The sequence below is a fragment of the Coffea arabica genome, chromosome 6e (assembly GCF_036785885.1).
Source record: "Coffea arabica cultivar ET-39 chromosome 6e, Coffea Arabica ET-39 HiFi, whole genome shotgun sequence".
Taxonomy (NCBI): Eukaryota; Viridiplantae; Streptophyta; class Magnoliopsida; order Gentianales; family Rubiaceae; genus Coffea; species Coffea arabica.
The window spans coordinates 59,641,016-59,667,173 of NC_092321.1; the positions used below are offsets into that span (position 1 = coordinate 59,641,016).

Genomic DNA, 26,158 nt, shown 5'->3' on the forward strand with positions numbered 1-26,158 from the left:
GCATAGACTATTCCATCAAGTTTCTATTTTACATGAAACTATAGGGGATGAAGTGGATATTTTAAAACGTTAGGAGAGTTATGTGATAATAAATGAAACTACAAGGGGTTATTTATAATTTAACCTTTTTTGTTCTTGGCCTGGTTGCCCAAGTCGTTTTGTTTTTCAATGGCTTTCGTCTTCCAACAAAACTACTGTACACCTTTTTTTCTTTTTGGTCAGTAAGAACTTGTTAACACTGAAGACAAAGAACAACATACAAGAGAAAGCTCAAGTGCAACTCTAAAAGGACAAAACCAACAAATTAAGGTAATACCATAAATAATCTGCTCAACTCTTCTCGCTTTGCTCTGTTCATTTTCTTCTTACGAATGTTTTCTGTTCCTTCTTTCAGGAGAAATGGATGCTGCTGCTATATCATTTGGAAGTTCTGCTTTATCTGCTTTCCTTCAAGTGGCGCTTGACAGAGTGGCTTCACGTGAGTTCCTGAATCTGTTTGGGGAACGAAAGCATGATGATAAAATTTTGAACAAGCTAAAGAGGAATCTGTGGTTGGCCCAGGCAGTGCTGAATGATGCTGAAAGTAAGCAGGCTGGATATGATGAGAAGTGGATGGATGAGCTTCAAGATGCAGTTTATGACGCAGATGACTTGCTGGATCAGATAAGCACGGAAGCTTTAAAAGTAAGAGTGGAGCATGAGCAAAAAAGTATGATCAACCAGGTAAGCACTTGCACATCATATTTGAGTAATGAGTTCCTTCAGGATATTACGCCTAAGATAGCAGAACTAGTTGATTTACTAGAGGAACTTGTACAAAAGTTAAAAATCCTAGGAACAGTAAAGATTGAGGTGAATAAACAGTCTCATAGAGATTGTTCAATTTCTTCAATTGATGAAAGTGGTGTATATGGTAGAGATGATGATAAAGAGAAGATGATTAAAATACTTTTGTGTGATGATAGACGGGGAAAAGATAATACTGTGATCCCAATTGTTGGGATGGGTGGGATTGGGAAAACCACTGTTGCACAGCTGGTTTGCAATGATAAGCGTGTGAAGGTACATTTTGACGTTATAGCTTGGGTCTGCGTGTCTGAGGAGCACGACGTTATTAAGATAACAAAATCACTGCTTGAGGGATTAGGATCACTGTGTGAATCTATGGAAACCTTGAGCTCCCTTCAGGTAAAGTTGCAGCAAAGTCTAATCGGGAAGAAGTTCCTTTTTGTTCTGGATGATGTATGGAACAGTAGCTACAGTGACTGGGAGATGCTGAAGAGTCCTTTCAGTAGTGGGAAACAAGGGAGCAAGATCATAGTGACAACACGTGATGAAAGAGTTGCACTAATGATTCGTAATGGGCCTATTCATTTTTTGGATTTGATATCAGACGAAGATTGCTGGTCTTTGTTTGAGAAGCATGCATTCAGGAATGAAGATTCCATGAGAAATCAAGAACTTGAGGTGATAGGTAAGGAGATAGTAAAGAAGTGCAAAGGACTGCCTTTGGCTGCTAAAGTTGCTGGAGGACTCTTGGGATCAAAAGGGACATTTAAAGAGTGGGAGGACATCTTCAATAGTGATGAATGGTGTCAGTCCAATACCAAAGATGGCATCCTACCTGCCTTGAGGTTGAGCTACATTCATATGCACTCGCATTTGAAAAGGTGCTTTGCTTACTGTGCATTATTTCACAAAGATTACAAATTCAAAAAGGAAGAACTAATTCTACTGTGGATGGCCAACGATCTTTTGGAGCACCCTGGAAATAATAAAAGGATTGAAGATGTAGGTGATGAGTACTTCTGTGAATTAAGGCAGAGAGCATTTTTTCAAAAGTCAAGTGATGATAGTTTCTACATGCATGATCTCATCAATGATTTGGCAAACTCTGTTTCAGGGAAGTATTATGTCAGGCTAGAAGATCATCACCAGCAACAGAGCCTAGTAAATAAAGTAAGACATTTCTCGTATACTTGCAGCTTTTGGGATGTATACGAGAAATTCAAGCAGTTGAGGCAGGCCACACATTTGAGGACATTCCTTCCAATACGGAAGGATAAGCTATACATCCGTCCTATCAGTAAAAAATTTTTGCATGAAATAGTGCCCAATTTGAGCTCTTTAAGGGTGCTGTCTTTGGCTGGTTATTCACTCCCTTATTTGCCTGATTCAATTCAGCGTTTGAAACAACTGCGACTCCTAAATCTCTCTCTCACAAATATAGAAAATCTACCTGATTGGGTATGTACCTTCTATAATCTGCAGACCTTGTTGCTTTCAGACTGTAAGAATCTGGAGGAGTTGCCTGATGATATGGGAAAATTAATCAACTTGCGCCACCTTGATATTACAGGAACTCCATTGAAAAAATTGCCAGCACAAATTGGTGAACTGAAATGTCTTCAAGTCCTGACGACTTTTGTTTGTAACAAGGATCCTGGCCTAATGATTGAAGATCTAGGCAAACTTTGTAATCTTCGTGGGAAATTAACTGTTTCTGGGCTAGAAAATGCTGGTAATGGGCTTGATGCTACATTGGCCAATATGAAAGGAAAAAAGCATCTTGAAGATCTGTCGCTAGAATGGAATGGCACTGCTGATGATTCTCAAGAGGCAATAGATATTCTTCAAAAGCTACAACCTAGTTCAAGAATAAAACGTCTTGAAGTCAAAGGATATGGAGGGACAAGATTTCCGGACTGGCTTGCAGACCAGTCATTCCACAACGTCGTATCAGTGATCCTCTCCAGATGTTCAAATTGCTTTTGCTTACCAGCTCTCGGGCAGCTGCCTTCTTTGAAGTTTCTCACAATTGCCGATATGGGTAAAATTTCAATAATCGACATGCAGTTTTATGGGAATGGTTCTGTCTTTGAAATATATCAATCTCTCCAAATATTGAGAATTGAAGAAATGCCTGAATGGAAGGACTGGCTTGTGCCCAGAAAGGGTGTGTTTTGTGGCCTTCAAGAGCTCCACATAATTAATTGCCCTAAGTTGGTTGGTGATCTTCCCAAGCAGCTTTTGTCATTGAGAGAATTTGAGCTTTCTGGATGCCCAGGTCTTGTACTTTCAGATGGTCGATTCAGTATGTTTAATTCCTTGGATCTCTATTCTCTCAAGATATTGAAAATCTTCAATATGCCCAGTTTGGAGGACTTCACATCTGAGCTCAAAAAGTTAACTGGTCTTGAAGACTTTGAGATTGGGAATTGTCCAAGATTGACATCTATTTGGTCCATGCCCCTTGACATGGGGCGCCTGCCAGCTAGCTTGAAAACCCTTAAAATATCTGGATGTCCGCAATTGCAGTTCCTTCCAAAGGATTGCTTCTTTGGGTCCCTCGAGCAATTAAGGATAAGAGAGGCTGGTGCTGGTGACACGCTGAAGGACCTCTCACTTGGTTTGCTACAGAAGATTCGTGATCTTGAAATTCAAGACTGTGAAGGCTTGGAGTCGTTGTCATTTGAACACGGGAGTGAAAATCTTGCATCACTTGGTTCCATTTTATTATGGGGCTGTGGAAATCTGAGGTCTTTCCTGCAAGAAGGATTGCCTGCTGCAAACCTAACGTGGATAATGCTCTATGGCTGCAAGAAACTCAAGTTACTGCCAAAAGGGATGCGATCGCTCCTCCCATCTCTTCGACTTTTGTACATGTGGAATTGTCCCGAAATTGAATGCTTCCCAGAAGAGGGTTTGCCTTTCAGCCTGGAAACCCTTGAAATCTACAACTGCGAAATACTGATGAGCAGAAGAAGGGAGTGGAATCTGCAGACCCTTCCCTCCCTCAGAGAACTCATGATTGGTGAAACCCATGAGCAGTTGTTTCCTGATGATTGGTTGCTGCCTTCAACTCTCAGAGTTCTTCGCATATATTTTCTTCACAATCTGGAAGCACTGAATTATAAGGGCCTTAAACAGCTGATATCTCTTGAAACTCTGTGCATTTGGGGATGCCATCACCTGCAGTCGCTGCCTAAAGAGGGGCTTCCAAGATCTCTCTCGCAACTCATAGTCTATGACTGTCCATTGTTAAAACCCCATTTAGATTGCGCAACTGGCCAAGACTGGCGCAAGGTTGCACACATCTCCTGTTTAATGGTGGATGGTGAATTTGTCCCGTGATAGAGTCAGATCATGCTGGATGCTTACTTTGTAGTATATATGCCTTCGATTTACAAATTGAATCCATTTTGTAACTTCTTTTCACTGCTATTGTTGAAGCATGATAAGCAAAAGGTTATGTTGTTTAATCCTGTTTGCTAGCTTTCACACCTCAGGGTCTTGTTAGTTTGTAATATTCAATTTTGTGCACGTAGCATAATCTTCATTAAAATTTTAATTTTATTTTCACGTGTCATGTATCTAAGCTTGCTCATCTAAAAAAATCCTAGGTATGAGAAATGTTAATCCACTTGCTTGGTAAAAAAAAAGAGAAATGTTAATCCACTCTTTTTGTGGGCAAAACTATAAATAATAGGAAATAAGCTTGCACAAAAGAGTTCCGCAAGAAACTTCAAACACATCAGAACACCCACTAGCTTGGCATACAAAGTCTAGGGAGAAGTTTGGTAGAAAAGATAATAGCTAAGACTAAAAAAGCACCAGAATTTCCCCTACTCATGACCAAGTCCTACTTTTCCTTCGTTCTGCAGACATTCTTCCAGGAAGAAATAGTTTTCCTTTTACATTTATTCCAAATTATAGTCCATTTTTCAATTGAAAAATATAGTTAACTTATAACTTCTCTGAAACACCCTTATTTAATATACTTTATGATCAATGAGTATAATCTACTTTATTCATTAATTATTTGGATTCATGTCTTGAATGGTGCGACTTTTCATAGTATTGTTGTTACAGTGATTAGTCATACTCCTAATATTAATACAATGGTATTTTAGAAAAATAGTATGCTAGATTTACTTTTTCAACAAATTAACTAATTTTTCTTAAATTATGTGAAAAAAAAATCAAGATTATCAAAATGAAATAGAGGGAGTACTTAAATTCAAAATGTCTAATTATTTGGGTTTCAACATTAACCACCACACTAAGGCGTCATCCACCAACCTTCTAACTTGATTCACAAAATTACTATTGGAGTAACAATATGTGCTCAGCCATTGAATTCCTGCCTGCCAATCTACCAACATTTATTACATATATTATCTATTATGTATAACCAATTATCTATTTCTATTACCTGTTAATGGTTGATGGTAAATTTGTCCCACGATCGATTTTGGTATGTGGGGTTTTAAACCATGGACTTACTCATATCAACACGCAAAAAATGGATTTAGGTTTAGATGCATAAATTTGGGCCAAGTGCTTATTGGTAGATTAATACGTCTCATCTACATTTTAGTCTTCAAACCTGTCACCACTCGAATCTAAGGGCTGGTCCAAATAACTTCTGAACTAAAGCCACATGTTCAAAATGATTAATCCAAGTTATTGTCACCACTCGAATCTAAGGGCCGGTCCAAATAACTTCTGAACTATAACGTCTGAACTAAAGCCACGTGTTCAAAATGATTAATCCAAGTTATTGTCACCACTCGAATCTAAGGGCTGGTCCAAATAACTTCTGAACTAAAGCCACGTGTCAATAGCCCATGGCTCCAAGCTATAATACCTTTCCTTTCTTTCTCTCACCTCGGATCCAGGACAGGGGCCCCTCACAGTGACCCCCGCTCAAGGATTTTGAGTCCTTGTAATACCTGTCATAATCCAAGCGCCTCTGACTTTAATATCAACTGTCATGACATGGACCCAAATATTGGGTCGAATAACTTGAGAGGTGAAACCATGGGTCAAATTATTTAACCCAAATTTTTCAATAGTCCATAACCCAAACTATTAACTCATTCCTTTCCTTCTGGCCCTTCCGGTGTGGGATAGGGGCCTCACAAAAACCTTCTTAGAAAAAAAAAGGACCAGCGAAGTAAGAAGAAAGAAAGAAGGAAAGCGGGTATGCCCTTCCAAAATTTAAATTCCCACACATATATTTTTAGAAATCAAACGTTGTCTCCCCAAGATTTTAAAAATTCTTTTATATCCTCTTAAGATAGTAAAAATTTCACTTATACCCTTAAACAATTGGCTTTACACCCCAAAGGTTTTTACAAAAATGCTTGATTACTCCTTAGAATTATACAACTTTAACAGTCTTGGCCCAGCAAATCTTCGTGTTCAGGTTCTGGCAGTGACTCTAGTCAAGATTTTGTTCAATGGATGAAGAACTAACAAAACACATAGCTAGCGCATGCTGTTTTGCAATACGACAGATTTCTTGCACAAGAATAGTGTAGCACATAAGGTGTGATAATCATGAAATTATGTGATTAAATATTTTATTAAACAAAGGTTTGTAAAACTTGATTTTATGTCAATTTCTCAGAAGCTACAGTTTTTGATGAAAAGAAAGATGCAACTGCTCCATTTTCTTCATGCCTTTGTAGGATGTTGCAAAGGAGGACAGAAACTCGTATTTGGTAGAGAACCACTGCATACTGGATTCCCAGTTAAGCTGCAATACAGAAAATTGCAGAAAGAGGCTGAGAAGGGGAAAGAGGATGGAATTATATCATCCAAATTAACTAGGTAAGTAGAAGCAGGGGCGGAGCCATGTGTCTTTGAGGGTTGGTAATTTTCCCCCTCAATTTTTAAAAAATTACATCATAGACTCGAATATTTATTGAATCTTTCATTTTGCACCTTATTGGCCCCCTTCCCCTCCCCCCCCCCCCCCTCACCTCGCCCCCTCCCCTCCACATTTCTTTTTTAAGTTTTAGAATATTCTCTTCTCCATATGGAAATTTTGTAATACTTAATTTTAAACAAAAGCGATGGATCTTTTTTACATCAAACATTGATGGCACCTTTTGGGAGGAAAGAACAGCAACTATATGAGCATGTACTTTTTTAATGGTACTTTTTCTAACTTAGACTGATTTTTTTACCAAAATCATATAACCTTAGAAGAGGTTAGTATAATTTTGTAAACTTCAAGGGAGGTCAGTGAAATTGTTAAAAATCTCAAGAGAGGTTTCTGAAATTATCCCTTAAATGAATTGTTCGTCAAGCACCTGCAGGAGATGTTTTAGATAATTAGAATAAAAATTTGAAAAAAAAAAAAAACAAAAACTGATTGCGGTCGATATACTCACACAACTAAGAATTGAGGCAAAGTGAAAACGCTCTTGGGTACCTCTCCACAGAGTGGTCCATTGTGGATAAACCTGAGTGTCATGTTAAAGCAGGTGGCAATGCTAGCAGACGATAGTCTTCCTGTCATAGCAATTTTTATTTAAATACTAATATTATCCTTAATTAGTCAACCCCATATATTCTCATTGTACTTGTTGGATCCGTTGTCCACTAATTACTCTTTTCATTCTCCCTCTAATTAATTGATTGGGTTGCTTTCTTCTTCTTTCTCTTTAATTTATTTATTTATTATTTTCACAATTCACTGATTTGGTTTTGAGTTTTTTTTATCAAATCTTTTCTTATATTGTAACTCTTTTCCTTTAAAGTGCTCTTAGTTTTTATTTTCAAAGTTGTCTTTAAAAGTTTTTTTTTTTTTTTTACAAATACAACGTGATTTAAATCAAACAACTAACAATCTAAATGAAAATAATCCAAAAAAAAAAATGTAAACACATTTTTGTTCAATATTTATGGGTGTAGAACATAATGTAATTTAAAATTACTTTAATCTAGTTATTAAAAAATATGGACACATGTTGAAGTCAAGATTCATATAATAATTGAACAACTCATGATTTACTCCTATGCAAGCAAGAAGTCACAATCTCAATCATGATTTATAATTGAACCCAATTTCATAGTAATACAAATCCTAAAAAAAAAAACTCTATACAGAATCTATAATTTGATAGTATTGGCGTGAATTGCAAAAAAAAAAAAAAAAAAAAAAAAAAGAGAACATGAAAAAATACAATATTACTATAGTTGCAACAAAAATTACTCAAAAGATGAGAACTTGAATCTCACTATAATTGCAACAAAATTGCATCCCAAATTTAATCAAAATTTATGATCACTCCAAAAAACTATAAGCAAAGATTATTTGATAGAAAACATAATGGAATAAAACCAAAAAGGAAAAGAAAAGAAAAGAAGCTGGAAAAAACTTTCTAATAGTGATGGAGAAATAGCAAGAGCAATGTGGAGAAGAATATTATGCAAATCTTGAACCACATACTGCGAAGGTCTCAAGAAAATGGAAAAAAAATTATAAAATAGAAAAGATGCAGAGAGATCGAAAGGTGAGAATGGGAGGGGAGGTGAAAGAGAAAAAAAAACTCATTGCCGCGTTAACAAGAAAGATGAAGAAAAAGAGTAATCAGTAAACAATGAGCCCCAATAAAATCAATGGAATGCTGACTGAGTGTAACATTAGTATTTGAATAAAAATTACTCTGGCAAGAAGATTATAGCTCTGGCGCCAACCGTTAAAGTAGTCATATATTTGATGCATTAGTACAAATTTTAGCATGTGCTATTTCTATCAACCCAACAGATTGCGATTGCGCCCCCGCCCCCCCTCCCCCCTCTCATTTCAGAGATCCCCTCTCTACCAAATCCGACACCTCCACAATAACAAAGATGATTCAACTTAGGGCCAATTTGGTTAAATTTGAACTTTTATTTTTGGTTCTTTTTTCTTTTCAATTTCAAAGTTGATGTCCAAATTTTAAGCCATGTCAATACGGCCAAATCTGGGCAGTCAACAGCCTAGGCACTCAATTCCTTCCTACAATATCATTGTACATGGATAGTGAAATGCATTATCAAGTCATGCAGTGTGCAAACTTGCATGAATTTTTATCAACTATTTAAGGCCTAAAAGAACTCTGGTACTTCCATTAGAAATTAGTTAATAATACTGGATTTTTCTAACTGGTATCCAATGATCATTCATTAACACATCACACCTAACTTACCATATTAATATACACAATCACAATTTTTCACAACCCTACATTTAGATACTTTTTTTAATTAACTACATTTTTCCAGAAAAGTAACACCTAAAACCTCTCTTAACAAGTGCCAATTGGGGGCTTGTTAGTCAAACCAAATAATGCTTACAAGATGTTTAGAGAAGGCGACTTCGTAATCCAATCTGGAAATTCCGTTTGGCCAAAAGTGTTGTTGCTCAAGACCCTATGAAAAAATCCATGTAATGCTGTTCATCTTGCAATTAGAATGACTATAGTTGAAAATCTCTGGTGAAAGAAAAGGCAGACCTCAAGCCTGGAAATTTCTTACACATGAAGCAAGGAATCCGTTCCTTCCAACTTTGGCATTGATCCAAATAACTTGTTGTCTAGCTACTTCACATAATAAGTCTTATGATAAGTGGGATTGGTACTGAATTTGACACCGAATAGTGGCATAGAGGATCCCAATTGCCCAGTCGTCCCGTAATTATACTCCTTTGGCTTTCCACAAGTACGTTATCCCTGCATTATGAAGGTAGTCATTTTATAATCTTAATTTTCTGTTTAAATTTTACTCTCTGTGTTCTTTTCATTTCCTGTGTGGACTGTTCTAACTACTAAGGAGACAGCGGGTAGAAAGTATATAAATTTGGCATGTCCTTTGTCCAAGAAAGTTTAAGGTCCATTTTAACTCCATAATTTTTTTAGAAGCACATATACTGAAACAGATAGCAAGTTAACACAGTAGAAGAATAAAAAATAAATGACCATAAAAGTTCAATGGGACAAGTATTTTTTGTGTCTTCGATGATTGGATCAAATCCTATCAAGTTTATTTTTGTCCAATTCAGTTTCTTTGATATCATTCTTACAACTTTTGGTGTAACTTGTATAAGTTTGATGTAATTGCGATAAGTTTTTAGGATTAATCTTATACACACTAATAGTGTATACATTATCACCGTTAGATTTATGCCACATGTGCAAATTTTGAATTTGAAATCCAAAATTAACTCATGTGTCATCCATCCAATCGTGATAGTGTATACACTGACAGTATATATAAAATTTACTCATATTTTTAACATAATAGTATGAGTTAACAAACTTATGTTTATACCAAAATTATACCAAACTAGTGTAAACTAGTGTTAAATGTCAATTTTAACCGAAATTAGTAATTAAATGTTAGGAATAATTTTAGAAACCTCCCCTGAGATTTTTGACAGTCTCACTGCTCTGCCCTGAAGTTTCTAAAATATCATAAACCTCCCCTGTCCGATCATTGGGGTCCAATTATTACATCAATCACGGAGAAATGACTTAATTATCCACATAGCTTAAGAGATATTTCGCAATTATGTTTACATGATTACTTAAATTGTTATTAACTACCTTTAATAGAAATAATGACAATTTATAAATGTTTTGTCAAAAATTTCTAATATACCATTACAAAAGGGGGCCAAATATAAGCGCCTTTGTGTGATTAATAATTGATGTGCATGAGTTGAAGCAACCATTCAGAGAGAAATAGAGCTTTTTTAGGCATATTTAAGGATTTAGGAGACTTGAAGAGGAAATTTGCTCTCAAATTTTTGTCAAAATTTTGGTGAATGTGAAAATCTCAAGGTCAGCCTCGTAAGATTTTTTTTGTTCTTAAATTTTGGAAATTTTTATTATTTGATTGTACATGTTAAGGTAGTTCTTTATGATCATGCTTAATAGTGACCTTGCAAGTGAAAAAGAATATTTTGGATCAAACAAAAAATGGAAAATATGACATTATGTAGTTTGTATTATGTTTTATATGATCTACTCCATTTAATGATCGGTATTCAATTATAGTGCTTTTTTTTATATATCTTGATTGTTACTTTCATTGTCATGGAAAATAGATGTTGGTGTTGTATGAAATATAGATAAAGATTGCTCATTGTATGCTAATAAATTTAAAAACCTTTTAATGATGACAATATTTTACTTGTTTGTGATTATCCGACAAGTGGTCTTTTTTAAACTGAAATTTCGACTGTAGAAGGGCTGACATGCTTTGTTTCTCTTATAGTAAAGTATGCAACTGATGTCTTGTAATAGATATAATAGTATGCTATTATACGTGCAATATATAGATGAAACTTTGAATTGCTAAACTTGTTGTAGAGTTACAAAGTTGATCTTTTGTTTATGCTCTATGAAGCAATAATAGTTGCACAATCTTGAAATTGAAGCCTTGTTTTTCTAAGCAATTTCACTTACACACCACATTTGATAAAGTTAAGATACATATATTTTTTCATAGTATTTTAACTACTTAATGCAAAACTTGAGAGTGGTTATGGAATGAAATTGTTCTCTCTCTCCTAATACCAATTTTATATTATTTTGTATTGGAATTAGGCTGATTTGTTACTAGCTAATTAGTTTTATGAAAGGTTTTCGATATTTTGAAAAGCTCAGGGGAGGGCAGGGGAACTGTCAAAAACTTTAGGGGAGGTTTTTGAAATTATCCCTAAATGTTAATTGTTCCAAATTGATAATAAAAAATCAAAGCTTGAGGGACGAGATATGCTTTTGCTTAAACAATTAGGACCAGATGGGTTAAACCGCTAACCAATATAATAGGGATATTAAAAGTGCACTTTTTCCTAGTTTAAATGTAGGGATAATTTTAGAAACCTCAGGGTCCCTTCAAATAGTAAGGTTTCTTACTATTTTACTCACCTCCCTTCAAATTTGAATAATTACACTAACCTCCCTTCATGCAATAAAATGACTATAATATCATTAACTTATAGATAATTCCTACAAACAAAAAAACTCTACAACTACAACTCGTATTTAATTCTAAAGTAACGGCTGCCACACAAAGCAAACTTTTATTCTCTCTCTCCAACTCTCTATCCTTCCTTATCTCTCCTGCATCTCATAATTCACTCATTTTTCACTGCTACCATCTACGCAACCATCTAATACATCTCGAATCCTCATCATTATAGAAATAGATCCTCTATCTTTTTTTTTTATCTTCCTTTTTTTATAAGTATTATCGAATTGAAATTGCTAAATGACAAGTTATCGGAGCAAATTTGTTGCCAAAGAAAATGAAGATGTAAAAGGATGGATGTGATACAGAGTATAGACAAGAAAATAAAAGTGATGGCTAAAAAAGGAATAAGGAATAAGGAAAGGTATGCTATTATGCTAATTGTGCAAAAAAGAATTTTGGAATATAAAAACTACAATTATATTTTCCTAGAGACATTGGATATCATCTCTAGTATTGCTTTTGGTTGCTCCGTATTGATATTCTTGGTGGGTTAAATTATTTTAGTATCAATAAAGTTTGCAGCCATTTGGATAGGAATATTGGTCAATTCAAACGCTGAATTTAGGTTAAAAAAATTGAGGCTAAATATTAGATTGAATGTAAAAATTTAGACAAAAAAAAATGGGAAGCTTTGGGGTGGCAAAAAAATTTTGAGAAGAATTTAGGGAAGCTTTAGGAAGAACTTAGGCCAAAAAAAAAAAAAAATTGGGTAGCTCTAGGGCAACAAAGGTGGGCTATCAAAATTGTGAAAATATGGGGATTAAGTTGAAGTGGCTTATTTAATTCGCTAGAATGGTGGTTATGCAGTTTGGAATAGTTGCAATGTGGAAGAAATTCATGAGTGAGTTTTCCCCCTTCTAACTAACAAAGGGGTATTATAGGATTTTTGAGGACAAATTTAGCATATTAGATCTATATTGTTACTAAAATGCTAATAATAGGGGAGATATGTATAATTTTTTAAACTAGAGGAGAGCTATCTGCAATAGTCTGAAACCTCAGGGAGGTTTCTGAAATTATCCCTTAAATGTAAACTCTTCCGTCCCGGTACCACCACAACATATTTATCATCTTATCTTACTTGTCATATAGTCCCTTCCATTTTGTTAAAGGCTTGCTTTAGTCTTCTAACATGTAAAATGGAGTATCTCCATTTTAAACCTGTAAAAAGTTTGTTGATAAATTTTGGTTTAGTGATCAAGGCTGAATCGCAAGAGTAAGAGATCCGGAGTTTATTGTTTAAATGTAAATTTATCTTGAAAAAAGAACTTGCAAGAAATTTCTTAATCTTCAAGCTAAGTAACTTTTTGAATAAAAAAAAAGAGGGGAGAATTGTCCAATAGGGCAGTGCAACATTATATGAAGGGAAATAATCAAACTATCACGTGAGCACATTTTGAAAAAAAGTGTGTTTTCACAATTGATGCCCTTCATATAAACTAGGGATAATTTCACAAACCTCCCTTGAAATTTCTCACAATTACAAAGAGCTCCCTTCAGATTTTAAAAATTACATATACCTCCCCTACTTTTACTGTCTAGTAACAATGTAGGCCCAAGAGTTTAGATTTTCTTTCAAAAATCCTAAATTGCTCTTTTATACAAAATTAAGAAAGAAAAATATAGTATACTCAATCATTTTCTTCCACACTTTGCATAAATTAATAAACCAAATCCCTAATAATCATCCAAATATAAGTTCTAAATCGATTAACCATCCAAAAGATCCCAAATTACATATACAATATCAATAATAAAAAAAAAACATACAAAACCCCATTGACAACCAATTTTATACACCCAAATTAAATATCAATGCTCAAATATCTTTTCAACATAAGCTAATTTGATCTAGAACCACAATTACAAGTCTCATATGGTCTTAAAATATTAATATCTCAAAAGTTGAGAATAAATTCTACCTCCACAATAAAATCATAATAAACAATTTCTAATCCAATGAAAGAAATCATTATGTAATTATTGACATTTTATAAAAGTTTTTCTTAACAATAAACAAAATATGACAAATTTCACGTCTTTAGTTCTTTTTCCTATTTCAATCATCAATTTCATTATTTATTTTTCTATCACTGCGAATCTCTTCATTTCCTTCTAATTTGACATATAATCTACCCCTTTTGTAGATTTTGTAATTTCAATTTGTTAATATCTACAAGATTGAAGATAATAAAAAGAGGTTATATTAAATAGAAAATAGACAAGAGAAAGAAAAATAGATTTTTTTTTGGTTTTGTAATTTTATTGCCTTAAATCTAAAATTGTCTATTAAGTGGAGGGCATTATAGGTATTTTAATATATCAAGGGAGGTAAGTGTAATTTCTTAAACCTAAGGGAAGCTGAGTGCAATTGTCAGAAACCTCAAGGAAGGTTTTGAAATTATCCCTATAAACTATGCAAAGGTTTGGCTTTTCTGCATTCACATTCATTAAGAAACTTCTACCGCCCTTACAAATAAACCCCATAAAGGGAAGTCAACTCATCAGTCATCACATCAGCTATTTTGAGAGCAAAAAGCAGAATTTTCTGGGTCCAACTTTTGCAACTGTACCCTACACGAAAAATGGCCAACCTAAAGTCACAGAGTCTTATCCTGTCTTAATTGAGAGCACAAAGGAGCATTTTCAGAGGGCCAACTTCTGCAACTCTGCCCACACGTAAAATGGCCAAAATGAAGTCATCGTCTTATCCTGTCTTAATTTCCTGTCTTCCATTTCTTTCTTCTACGCTTGGAATCCACCAAATCCAATCTAGAATCTAGGCATTACTCTTTGTTCATGTTGCGTAGAAAGTATATCGGTTGGAACGTGGAGCATTCATCCCCAAGCAAGAAGTATCCAATGAACTTCGTATTACATTTTGAAGTAAAAGTCTACGTATAAGAATTTGACAAGTAGCACCTGTACTGAAAAATGTCAGAAGACTTAAAAGAGCAATTGCTGTTGGGATAGTGAGGCAAAGTGGACCTCACCATGAATTTTTTTTTTTTAAATAAAAATTAAGTCTACTAATATATCATCTCATAAGCAACTAAATCCACCTGTTTGGCTGATGGGATAGTGAGGTAAAGTAGACCTTACCATGAATTTTTCTAATATAAATCAAGTCTACTAATATATCAATCCATCTATTTGTGAGATGGTTTATTGATGGATCTGATTTGCAATAGTCCTTCTTCCTTACCATCGTCCTTTTATTAAGATTTTATAACAATAGATGAAAAATTCATCAACTGGAACACAACTATTAGGAATCAAGAGGAATAAAAACTTATAACATGAAACACAAAAATTAGTTGGCATGGCGTACATATTATCTAGTTCTAGTATTTTCCCATTTTATTGACACCAAGTGGGAATTTAAAAAACACATGGATAAGTTCCATAAGAATAAGAATGGCAAAGTTGAGCAATACTTATCTATCAATCTGCTCTATTTCAAGAGGTACAGAGTTACATGGGGACTCTGTGGACTCCTCAGAACAACTGTAACTACTACTTTGAAGATGTCTTACAGGAGAGTCTGAAGGATAAAAGCGTGGCTTAGCAGGTAATTGCAGGTCTTGGAGATCACCTCCAAGCATTTCTATGACTTCTCTCATTGAAGGACGATTCTCAGGTATCATCTGTATGCACCACAATGCTGTCAAAATCAATTTTTTTCTAATTGTTTTTTCTTCTTCAGTTGCATGATCTCCAATTTCCATATCCTCTCCTTGGTCAATGTTATCATATATCCATGAGGGAAAGTAAATTTGACTTGAATGCTCAGCAAGAGCATTGATATTCTTCCTCCTTCCTGCCATCTCCATTAGTAACATCCCAAAGCTATAAACATCAGCCTTGTTTGAAACATTTCCAATTTTCTTGTAAAATAGTTCTGGAGCCATGTATCCCAATGTTCCTCTCACAACTGTGAGAGACACTACACTGTTTTGCAGAGGATGTAATTTTGCTAGTCCGAAGTCTGAAACCTTTGGTACGAAGTTGTCATCGAGTAAAATGTTATGTGGTTTAATATCAAAATGCACAATTTGCATGTTGCAGCCCTGATGCAAGTATTGTATCCCACGAGCCACGCCCGAGGCGATCTCAAATGCCTTCTTCCAACTCAATGAGAGCCTATTAGAATGTTCTGCAAAAATAAACTTATCTAGAGATCCATTAGGCATGTACTCATAAATAAGGGCACGCTTGGAGGCGGTAACACAAAACCCCGCTAATCGCACCACATTTACGTGGTGAATTCTCCCGAGTGAAGCAACCTCATTGATAAAATCTTGGCCATTGGCTTTGGACTTGGTTAGCATTTTGATTGCTACTAATTGGCCACTACGCAATTTCCCTTTGTAGACAGAACCGTAACCTCCTTCACCTAATTTCTCCTTAAAATTGTTGCTCATCTTCTTTATCTCTCTGTAGGAGTACCTTCGAGGAATGAGGTTGTTGCGACTTTTGAGAAACTTTTCTATAGCATCATGTAGTGACAAATACCTGCGGCGGAGTTCGTAAATGTAGTATGCAATTGAGAGTGCAATGCAAATGCCAAAAAATCCTCCAGTGCCAATTGCCCCAACTGAGATAGGATCAAAAGCGTAAAATAAACTAACAAATTGGATTTGGATGTATCTATTTAGTCGTGAAATTGAAAATTAAGTCAGAAAGTTTGGGCATTGACTTACAGCATAGCGCAGATGAACAAAAACTATCGCTGTATCCCATCCATTCAAGCTCGAAACCAGAAGCCATCATGTCATGGACGTCCCTGTAAGAAATGTTCCTTGTTTCAACATCAAGAGAGTTCTGAAACTGTGAAGTAATAGTTTTGTAGATGGTACAAGTCTCTTCAATATTAGATGCCATCAGATCGTTTCCAAACACAACATAACTGTAAAAATCTTTTGCAGTGAGACAAGGAGAAGTATCTATATAGAGAGGAGAATCGATTGGTCTTTTGCAGCTCACAAGTATGATTGAATCATGCGGCTCTGGTGGATGCAAAGGATTATAAGAATAATGAGTAATTGAGTAAAGTGGAAGACTTGAACAGTTGTTCTTCTGCACCCCAGGATCGATAACATGAATCCTTTTGGAGCTGCTTCCGAAATTCATGATACTTTTTTCCTCTACATAATATTTGTTGGAATTAGATCCCAAGTACAGTACGGTACGATTATGCTCGCAAGAGAGTCGAACATTTGGGTGACCGCAGCCTTGTGGACCGCCTTCTACTCGGAAAAGGCCCGTTACATATATGTGGACTTCCCCGCAGTAGAATTGTTGATAACATTTTTTATCTTTCTGTGGTTTATCTTCCTCAAGTTGATCAATCCTGGTTGAAACTGCCTCTACAAAGAGCAGGGCCAAACACACTGCAAAAGCCTTCGAAAGAAACATAGTGATGAATTTGCTAATATTGTTGGAAAGAAAGGAAGAGAGATATGAGTCTAATCGTTAATTAACTGATTAAAGCCACAAGTGATCGGGTTAGCATTTCTTTGTAAATGTTTCAGTCTAAACTCTTAAGTAGTAATATTTAATATTCTAGAGGCTAGGTAGAAAATTGAGAACCGAATATTTATTATCTATGAATATTAGCTTTAAGTCTGCTCCTACCAAAAGTAAACACTTGAGTCACTAATAAGTGTGTGCCCCCAATGGCACTAGATGGACAAAGCCTTCAAGTTTAACGAATTCTGTTGATTTATAATTTAGTTTAAAATATGAGATATCATTTTGTATGTTTTGAAATCATGGGGGATTTTTCTGTGTATTAGATATACCATAGGGGGTTTTTTTGTTTTTAACCCTAAAATAATAGGATAATTTATATTTTATCCTTATAATACTTTTGTGCTTTTTCTACATAATCAATGGTTTTAAAAATTATAATAACTTTCTCATGATTTAGAGCAATTATCAAAGTGACAAAAATCGCCATTTGTAATAGAAACAGATGACGTCCCACACAGGCAGTTCAGCCGGTACTGGTAAGTCCGTCTTTACGGTAAGATTCCGTGTTCGACTCCGTTGTGATAAAATTGTTGGCATCCTTGGGCAGGGTTCTACTGAACTTAGGGGGATTAGTTGGCCAAAAAAAGGCTGGGACACCCCCTAGGTGGAAAAAAAAATAGAAACAGATGAAATTTCAAGATTTCCTTAGTTTCGTGCTATTAAAAATTAGTGCATTTTCGTTGTTCAGTCCAAGAAAAAGAAACATGTGCAGCTTTGACCGAAAAGCGTTTGAACTCAATTTCTGTGACGACGCACAGTAACGGGGCCACATTTGAATTTCTACCCTGTGACTGAGAATAGGAATGCCACATTTGAGTCAAAGTCGAATAGGAAAGCCCGACCGAGTCAAAGTCTATCTGTTACTAATTTCCGGTCTGTCCTTTCCATTTTATAAAGGATTATTATCACTTTACCCCCTTAATGATTGGTGCTAGTATCAATTTCTCCCTTAACGTTATCTTTTAGTCACTTTATCCTCAAGATTAACGGTCAAACTTAACAGAATTTGTTAATTAAAATAAAAAGACATGTTTAACTCTTAAAATTATTATCACCTTTCCCCCATAAAATATAGTCTTATTATCAATTTACCCCATAGAGTTATATTTTAGACAATTTATCCTACCATTAAACTAACTTAGTAAGTTAAAAAACTTTAGAAGAAAATACCCTCCTCTTTACATAATAAAAATAATAAAAAATTTAGAGTGACTCTTCTCTTTTTTAGTATCAAGAAAAAGTCAAAGTATTAATTTCTTTCTTTTTGACAATCTTATTAATATTGAAAAAAAAATAGAAAGATGGAGAGGGGGAAGGGGAGAGGAAGAGAGAGAGCTCAATTCTTTTTTTAAAAATTACAAATAAGAAAGAATTAAATACTTTTATTATTTTAAAATTATTTCACTTTTTTGTTTACCACCAAATTCCAATCCTAATCTCGACAACCTTAAAGTAATATGATAATGTTAGACTTTTCTTTATTTTCTTTTTTTGTAAAATCTAATTTTTTGTCTCCTTCTTTCTTATCTCTTTTTCTTTTCCTAGTATTAATAAATGTGAAATTTTTTTGAGAAAATCCTTTTATTTTTATGTTTTTCGATCTCTTAAAGTGAAAAAAAAGGAAGAATAACCATTCCAATTTTTGTATTTTTAATTATATATAAAAAAGGGTAAATATATTTAAAAATTTTTGACCATACTAGTTAGATTAGCGGTGAGGTAAAATGCTTAGAAAATAATGTTAGGAACTAAAGTGATTATATGATTATAATCTAAACGAATAAAGTAATAATAACAATGTAGCAATGCTATAAAATAAAAGGGTATTTTTGTCCAAAAATTTTTAACGTGTTGAGTTGAATTACTCATGGAGGTAAAGTGACTAAAAGATAACGTTAAGGAGTAAACTGATAGTAATGATATAGTTTAAGAGGATAAAGTGATAATAACCCTTTTATAAATTTGTTATATCGGCAGACTTGGTGATTTCCATGGACTCGAGTTTCCAGACTTGTATGGAGTTACGCACATTGTATGGGCTGTGGGCAGCAATAATTCCGGGAAGGTTAAGTTCAATTGAACAGATAGGAAATCATTTCTTTAATAATGTAAATTAGGTATCAGAATATATTGGGGTAAAGTTGGGTTGAGTGGTTAATGGAAGGGACGGTAAGCAGGTTGTCCTCTATGTACAAAAAAAAATAAAATGCAATCACAGTACAAACTTAGAACATTAATCGCCTCGTTTGGATGGTGAATTTTTTGGATGTTTATATAAACTTTACTGTAATTTACTTTAAGAATTGTAGAAAACTTTTTGTGTAGTTGGATCAATGTGTAAATTTTTTTTCTTTTTTCTTTTTTTTTCCCTCTTCTTTAGTTGATTGACAGAAAGGGTGAAAATGTTAGGAAGTTATAATTTTTAAGGTCTTTTGGCAATATAGATAAACCTCAGGGTCTGACTCGCAGTTTGGCCAAACTTCAAGAGAGGTATAAATAATTAACCAAGAAAAAAAATAACCGATGCATCAAAAAATATAGGCTGCAGGGAGTATAGGCTAATTGATCATATTATTGTTCGAAAAAAAAATTGCAACAATAAAGTTCTGACAGGATTATGGTATCAAACTATGGCTGCACCAAAAAGAAAAATGTTTTTTTTTTTTAAATTTCTGCCCGGCAGCTCACGTGGAACTTTAAAAAAAAAAATAAGATGGCTGCCGGCTTGACAAAGGCCAGCAGCCATCATCAAAAAAAGCAAAAAAAAAAAAAAAAGAAATGTGAGGATGTTAGGTGATGGGTCCCCATTTTGATGGTTCCTGTAGTTGCTTCTGGTATGATATATGGTATGGATCGTGGATTCTCTCTTCACCGGTTCTAACTTTATTCAAAGTTAACCCACCAATTTGCATGAATTCATTTTTACAAACTCATTTAAATTCATTGCCACTAACTAAGTTATCAATTTATACCATCCTTTGCACTCATCATTAGTTTTAAATATTTACTTATAATGCTTAATAAGGTTAATTATTAATTTTTTTACCATCCATAGTCTATGTAACAAAATTACATATTATTTAATAATTAGACAATAAGAATTTAAAAATTTAAACTAAGTATTATAAAAGTTAACATAAAAACCTGGTTGATGAATTCTTGACCATTAGCTTTGGAATTGCTCAATATCTTGATTGCTACTAGTCGACCATTGCGCAATTTTCCTCTATATACACAACCATAAAATTGTTAGTCATCTTCTTGATTTGCTTGTAGGAGTACCTGATAGGGATCAAGTTGTTGCGACTTTGGAAATACTCTTCCACACCGTCATACATCGATAAATGCCTTCGTTGGCACTTGTAGATGAGAAGTATCTTGGATTCTGCTAGCTTAGAGACAGATGCTCCACATTCCAACTGATAGACTTTCTACGAAACATAAAGAAAGAGTAAAGTCTAGACTCTAGACTCAAGATTGGAGGTGGACTCTAGAGTAATTTCACTTTGGCCTTTTTTCCTGCCGGGTAGAGTTGCAAAAGTTAGCCCCTTACTATGCTTCTTTATCGACAGTGAGTTATAAGTGGGGTTAAAAACAAAATATTCCTAAATCCATTACCAAATCTGAACATCATCTTTTGGTGAGTTGAGGCCGCAATTACAAATTAGTGGGTTAAAAAAAAGAAATTTTATTAAGCTACCATACTCAAAAGAAACTCAAACGGACTGCGAAAGGTTTCGTCCATAGAAATAATGGATCATGCTAGCAAACTGGAGAAGGTTTATCATTGATGGGAGGTACTAGGTTTCAAATAACTGCAACATGCAGCGAAAAACCTCCCCAATTCGTTAGAGCAGATTAGGAGCATTAAGCAAGACAAAAAATCCAGCAACTAACGGAAGATAAATCAACCCACAAACACAAAAAAAAAAAAAAAAATTCACAAGAAGACACAAGAATTTTTACATGCAAAACCTCTCTAATGTGAAGAGGAAAAACCACGAGACTCTTGAACTCACCACAAATTACTCCATCATCACCAATTAAAAGTAGAGTACAACTTTCAGCAAGTACAAAATTGAGATATGGTCTTAAACAATTAACAAAGACACCAAATCCCAAATAAAGAACAAAAGCTGTGAAAAACTTTACAAGAAAACAGCAGCAGTCCGAAATTTAGAACTAAAGATTGAACCATTGAAATCAGATCTTCACCATTCAGAACGTAGAACTGGATGTCCTCTACCTTCGGTTAAAATTCAGGCCAATCAAATGTTGTTTGCTATGTCATTCCGTCAATTTACCATAACTGCTCAAACCAGAAACTTGCTGAAATTTCTTTGCCTTAATGGGCCTAGACAATTACCCATTAATTTTGGACTTTTTGACATGAGTTGAGTGCCCAAAAACCCAACAAATCTCCCCTCTCCCGACTATGTGGAGGAACTTGCCATCCTGATAAGTGGGCAACATAATTCAAACTTTCATTTTGGCAATGACTTGGTCATCATATCAGTACCATTGTCATCCATATGTATCTTCTCAAGTTCTATCAACTTTTCATCCAACACATCAATATGTTTAGATTTAGAATGAAAAGTAGGATGCTTTCCAAGATGAATTGCACTTTGATTGTCACAAAACAACCTATATCTCTCTTGAGAGCAACCAAGTTCCCTTAGAAACTTTTTCAACCATAGCAACTCCTTGCATGCTTCAGTAGCTGCAATAAATTTGGCTTCAATGGTTGACAATGCAACACATTTTTGCAATCTAGATTGCCAAGAAACTGCTCCCCCTGCACAGGTAATCAAGTAACCCGAAATAGACTTTCTTGTATGAATATCTCCAGCCATATCAGTATCAGTATAACTAGTGAGGACTAATTTCCCACTTCCAAAATAAAGTTTCAAATCTGAAATACCACAGAGATATCTTCAAATCCCCTTCACGGCATTCCAATGTTCTCTCCTAGGTTTTGAGAGAAATTGGCTCACGGTACTAACTGCATGAGCTATGTCAGGCCTTGTATACACCACTGCATATATAAGACTGCCAACCGCAGATGAATAAAGAACCTTTTTCATATATTCCTTGTCTTCTTCAATAAAGAGACATTGTGAGATGCTCAACTTCATATGCATTGCAAAAGGAGTGCTAACAGGTTTAGCCTTCTCTATTTGAAACCTTTGAAGCACCTTTTCAATGTACTTTTCCTTTGATAGCCAAAGTTTCCTTACGTTCCTGTTTCCTTATGTTCCTGTCTCGCAAAATTCTTACACCAAGAATTTGCTTTGCTGGTCCTAAGTTTTTCATAGCAAAAGACTTGCTCAACTCCTGCTTCAATTTAGTAATTCTAGAAGCACTTTGACCAACGATAAGCATATCATCAACATAGAGCAGCAAAATAATAAAATCATCATGTGAGAACCTTTGTACAAACACACAATGATCAAAAGTGGTTTTCTTGTAGCCTTGCTGTTGCATAACAGACTCAAACTTTCTATACCATTGTCTCGGAGCTTGTTTTCCCAATATCATCAATGGTTTGATTTTCAAGAAACACAACATCATGGTTTCTTATAAGTTTCTTCACAATTGGATCATACAGTTTGTAACCAAACTCATTTTGGCCATAGCCAACAAAGATGCATGGTCTACTTTTTGCATGTAACTTTGACCTCTCATCTTTTTGGAACATGAACATAAGCTTTGCAAGCGAAGACTCTCAAATGACCATACGAGATGTTTTTACTAGTCCAAACATTTTTTGGAAAATCACCCTACAAAGCAACAGTTAGAGTCATATTAATAATATGAGCAACAGTACACAAAGCCTCACCCCAAAAGGACTTTGGCAGTTTCGACTCTATAAGTGGGTATCTAACTCTTTTCATCAATGTTCTGTTCATTCTCTCAGCCAAACCATTTAGCTGAGGCGTATTCTATTGCCTAATTCCCTATTGCTTACAATAATTTTTAAATGGTTCCCGATACTTACCCTATTATCTGTCTGGATGCATTTCAACTTTCTTCCAGTTTACCTTTTGACCAAAGCTTGAAATTCTTTAAACTTACCAAACACTTGATCTTTTGTTTTCAAGGTATAAACTCATAGTTTCTTGGAATGATCATCAATAAAAGTAACAAAATAAGATGCACGCCCAAAAGTTTGTACCTTCAAAGGATCAAAAACATTTGAATGCACCAAATCTACCAAATTGCATATTTAGCGAGGAGAATGAGTCTTGAAGGATACTCAATATTGTTTTCCTGCAAGACAATGAGAACACTTTTCCGAACTTGCATTATTCACACCCGGAAGAGCATTCTTCCTCACCAAAGTCTCAAGCCCTTTGCACTAATGTGACTCAACCTCTTGTGCCATAACTCAGGTGAATTTTGCTTCTTTACCAAATTCACAGTGTCTCCCGAAATTGAAGCTTGCTACAAATGCAAATTTGTCTTTAATTTCTTACCTCAAGTTATAACCAGAGATCCTTTACTGAGCTTCCATTTACCATCGCCAAAGTTCTTGCCAAAGCCATCATCATCAAGTTTTCCTATAGAAATCAGATTCAAGCGAATATCTGGAGCATGTCTGACATCCTTGAGTAGTAGTGTAAAACCACTGCTCATCTTCAAACAAATATCACACAGATCAAATACCTTGAATACATCATTATTACCCATTCTCAGGGAACCAAACTCTTCTGCAGTATAGGTAGCAAAGAAATCTCTCCTGGAAGTGACATGGACTGCAGCACTAGTGTCAGTCACCCAACTAGTATTAGAAGAAACTAGATTAGTGATACTGTCATAAAAAACGATAACAAAATCTCCATTTGTGGTGCTGGCAACACGATCAGCACTACCATCTTCAGACTTTCTTGCACCATTGCTCTTATTTTCATTCTTCCGCTTGAAACAATTCTTTTGGATGTGACCTTTCTTGTGATAATAATAACATTCAACATTCTTGTACCGTGACTTGGATTTGCTTCTACTCCTGCATTTGTCATTACCTCTGTTCTTCTGTCTCCCAGTCTATTTTGCAACCAAAATCTCGATCTATGAAGATGAACTTTGAGTTTTTCTTCTCACCTCTTCATTGAAAATTTCACCTCTAGCATAGTCCATGGTCATCACACCATTAGGGACAGAAATGGTATGTGAGACCCAAAATGTCTCCCATGAATCAGGCAAAGTATTTAGCAACCACAGTCCAAGAATCTCATCATCAAAGTTTACTCCAACATTAGACAGCTGATCTAACAAACCTTGAAACTCATTCACATGGTTAGAGATAAGAGTGTTTTCCTTGTATCTCAACTGCATCAGCTGTTTGAGTAAAAACAATTTATTGTTACCAGTCCTAAAAGCATAGACTTGTTCAAGTTTATTCCACAATATTCTGCCACGTGTCTCATTGGCAATATGATTGAGAATATTATCTTCCACCCATTGTCTGATATAACCACACACCTATTGATGCTCAAAATCATATTCTTCATCAGATTTGGATTCTGCCTGTTCCGTATCAAACATAGGTTGGTGCATACTTTTCACAAATAAAAGGTCGTTCATCTTACCTTTCCATTTCTGATAATTCAACCCATTCAACAATATCATCTTGCTTGTATTCACCTCCATAATTCTAACAAATCAGAACAAACTCTGATACTACTCTAATAGGAGGTACCGGGTTTCAAATGACCACAACATGCAGCAAAAAATCTCCCCAATTCGTTAGAGCAGATTAGGAGTGTTAAGTAAGACAAAAAATCCAGCAACTAATGGAAGATAAATTAACGCACAAACACAAAAAAGAAAAAAATCACGAGAAGACACAAGAATTTTTACATGAAAAGCCTCTCCAATGTGAAGGGGAAAAACCACGAGACTCTTGAACTCACCACAAATTTCTCCACTATCACCAATTAAAAGTAAAGCACAACTTTCAGCAAGTACACAATTGAGATATGGTCTTAAACAATCAACAAAATCACCAAATCGCAAATAAAGAATAAAAGCTGTGAAAATTTTATCAGAAAACAGCAGCAATCTGAAATTTATAACTAAAGATTGAACCGTTGAAATCCGATCTTCACTGTTCACAACATCGAATTGATGTCCTCTACCATCAGTAAAAATTTCAGGTCAATCAGACGTCGTTTTCTATGTCAATACATCAATTTATCATAACTGCTCAAACCAGAAATTTGTTGAAATTTCTTTGCAGAATTTTGTGTGTTTTTCCCCATCTTTCTGCTACGGGAATAAACCAAATTCGACCTATAAATAGGTAGGACAACTCCTTAATGGACCTAGACAATTACCCATTAATTTTGGACTTTTACACATGAGTTGGGAGCCAAAAACCCAACAATCATATACAATTAAACATCGTGATTTAAGAGGCTCCAAATGGACAGCATCTAAGACAAAAAGAAATACTAAAAGCTGAGATATATAAATATTGGATGGTACATTGAGAATTGTGGTTTATTATGAGATGCAATGTGATTTGTTGGCCAAATCAAGGCAAGGGATTTGCCCTGAATAACCACCAAGGGGAAATAATAGTGAGTAAATTCAATATTTATGCTTCCTCAGTTTTCAGATAAAGTAGTAAAAACTCATACACAGCTCTAAATCAGCTTGACGGGAAAGGTCACAAAATAAAGTTACCCAAAAAAAAAAACAATTTTGACAGTTTTGACCAGCCTAACGTGTAAAAGCCCACTGAATTAAGTTAGGCAACGGCACGAATGAAAGAATATTGTGACTTTCAGTTAGTGGCGGA

General features: G+C 34.9%; 2 protein-coding genes across 2 annotated transcripts; one reads left to right on the forward strand and one right to left on the reverse strand.

The window, feature by feature from the left end:
• Window positions 1-202: 202 nt before the first annotated feature.
• On the forward strand, window positions 203-4,262 carry LOC113696902 (putative disease resistance RPP13-like protein 1). Its single transcript, XM_072055888.1, has 2 exons — window positions 203-309; window positions 395-4,262. Exon 2 carries the CDS (start codon window positions 400-402, stop codon window positions 4,132-4,134), a length of 3,735 nt encoding a protein of 1,244 aa, XP_071911989.1. The 5' UTR covers window positions 203-309; window positions 395-399; the 3' UTR covers window positions 4,135-4,262.
• Window positions 4,263-15,254: 10,992 nt separating this feature from the next.
• On the reverse strand, window positions 15,255-17,235 carry LOC113695586 (rust resistance kinase Lr10-like). Its single transcript, XM_027214714.2, has 2 exons — window positions 16,521-17,235; window positions 15,255-16,414 (listed from the first exon to the last, which is right to left on the reverse strand). Exons 1-2 carry the CDS (start codon window positions 17,233-17,235, stop codon window positions 15,255-15,257), a joined length of 1,875 nt encoding a protein of 624 aa, XP_027070515.2.
• Between the last annotated feature and the right edge of the window lie 8,923 nt (window positions 17,236-26,158).

Bases quoted from the DNA above. Each gene is read 5' to 3' on its own strand.
- LOC113695586 (XM_027214714.2), bottom strand. From the start codon at position 17,235: ATGTTTCTTTCGAAGGCTTTTGCAGTGTGTTTGGCCCTGCTCTTTGTA. The intron at 16,415-16,520 runs GTAAGTCAATGC...ATCCTATCTCAG, and splicing joins TTGTTCATCTGCGCTATGCT to TTGGGGCAATTGGCACTGGA.
- LOC113696902 (XM_072055888.1), top strand. From the start codon at position 400: ATGGATGCTGCTGCTATATCATTTGGAAGTTCTGCTTTATCTGCTTTC.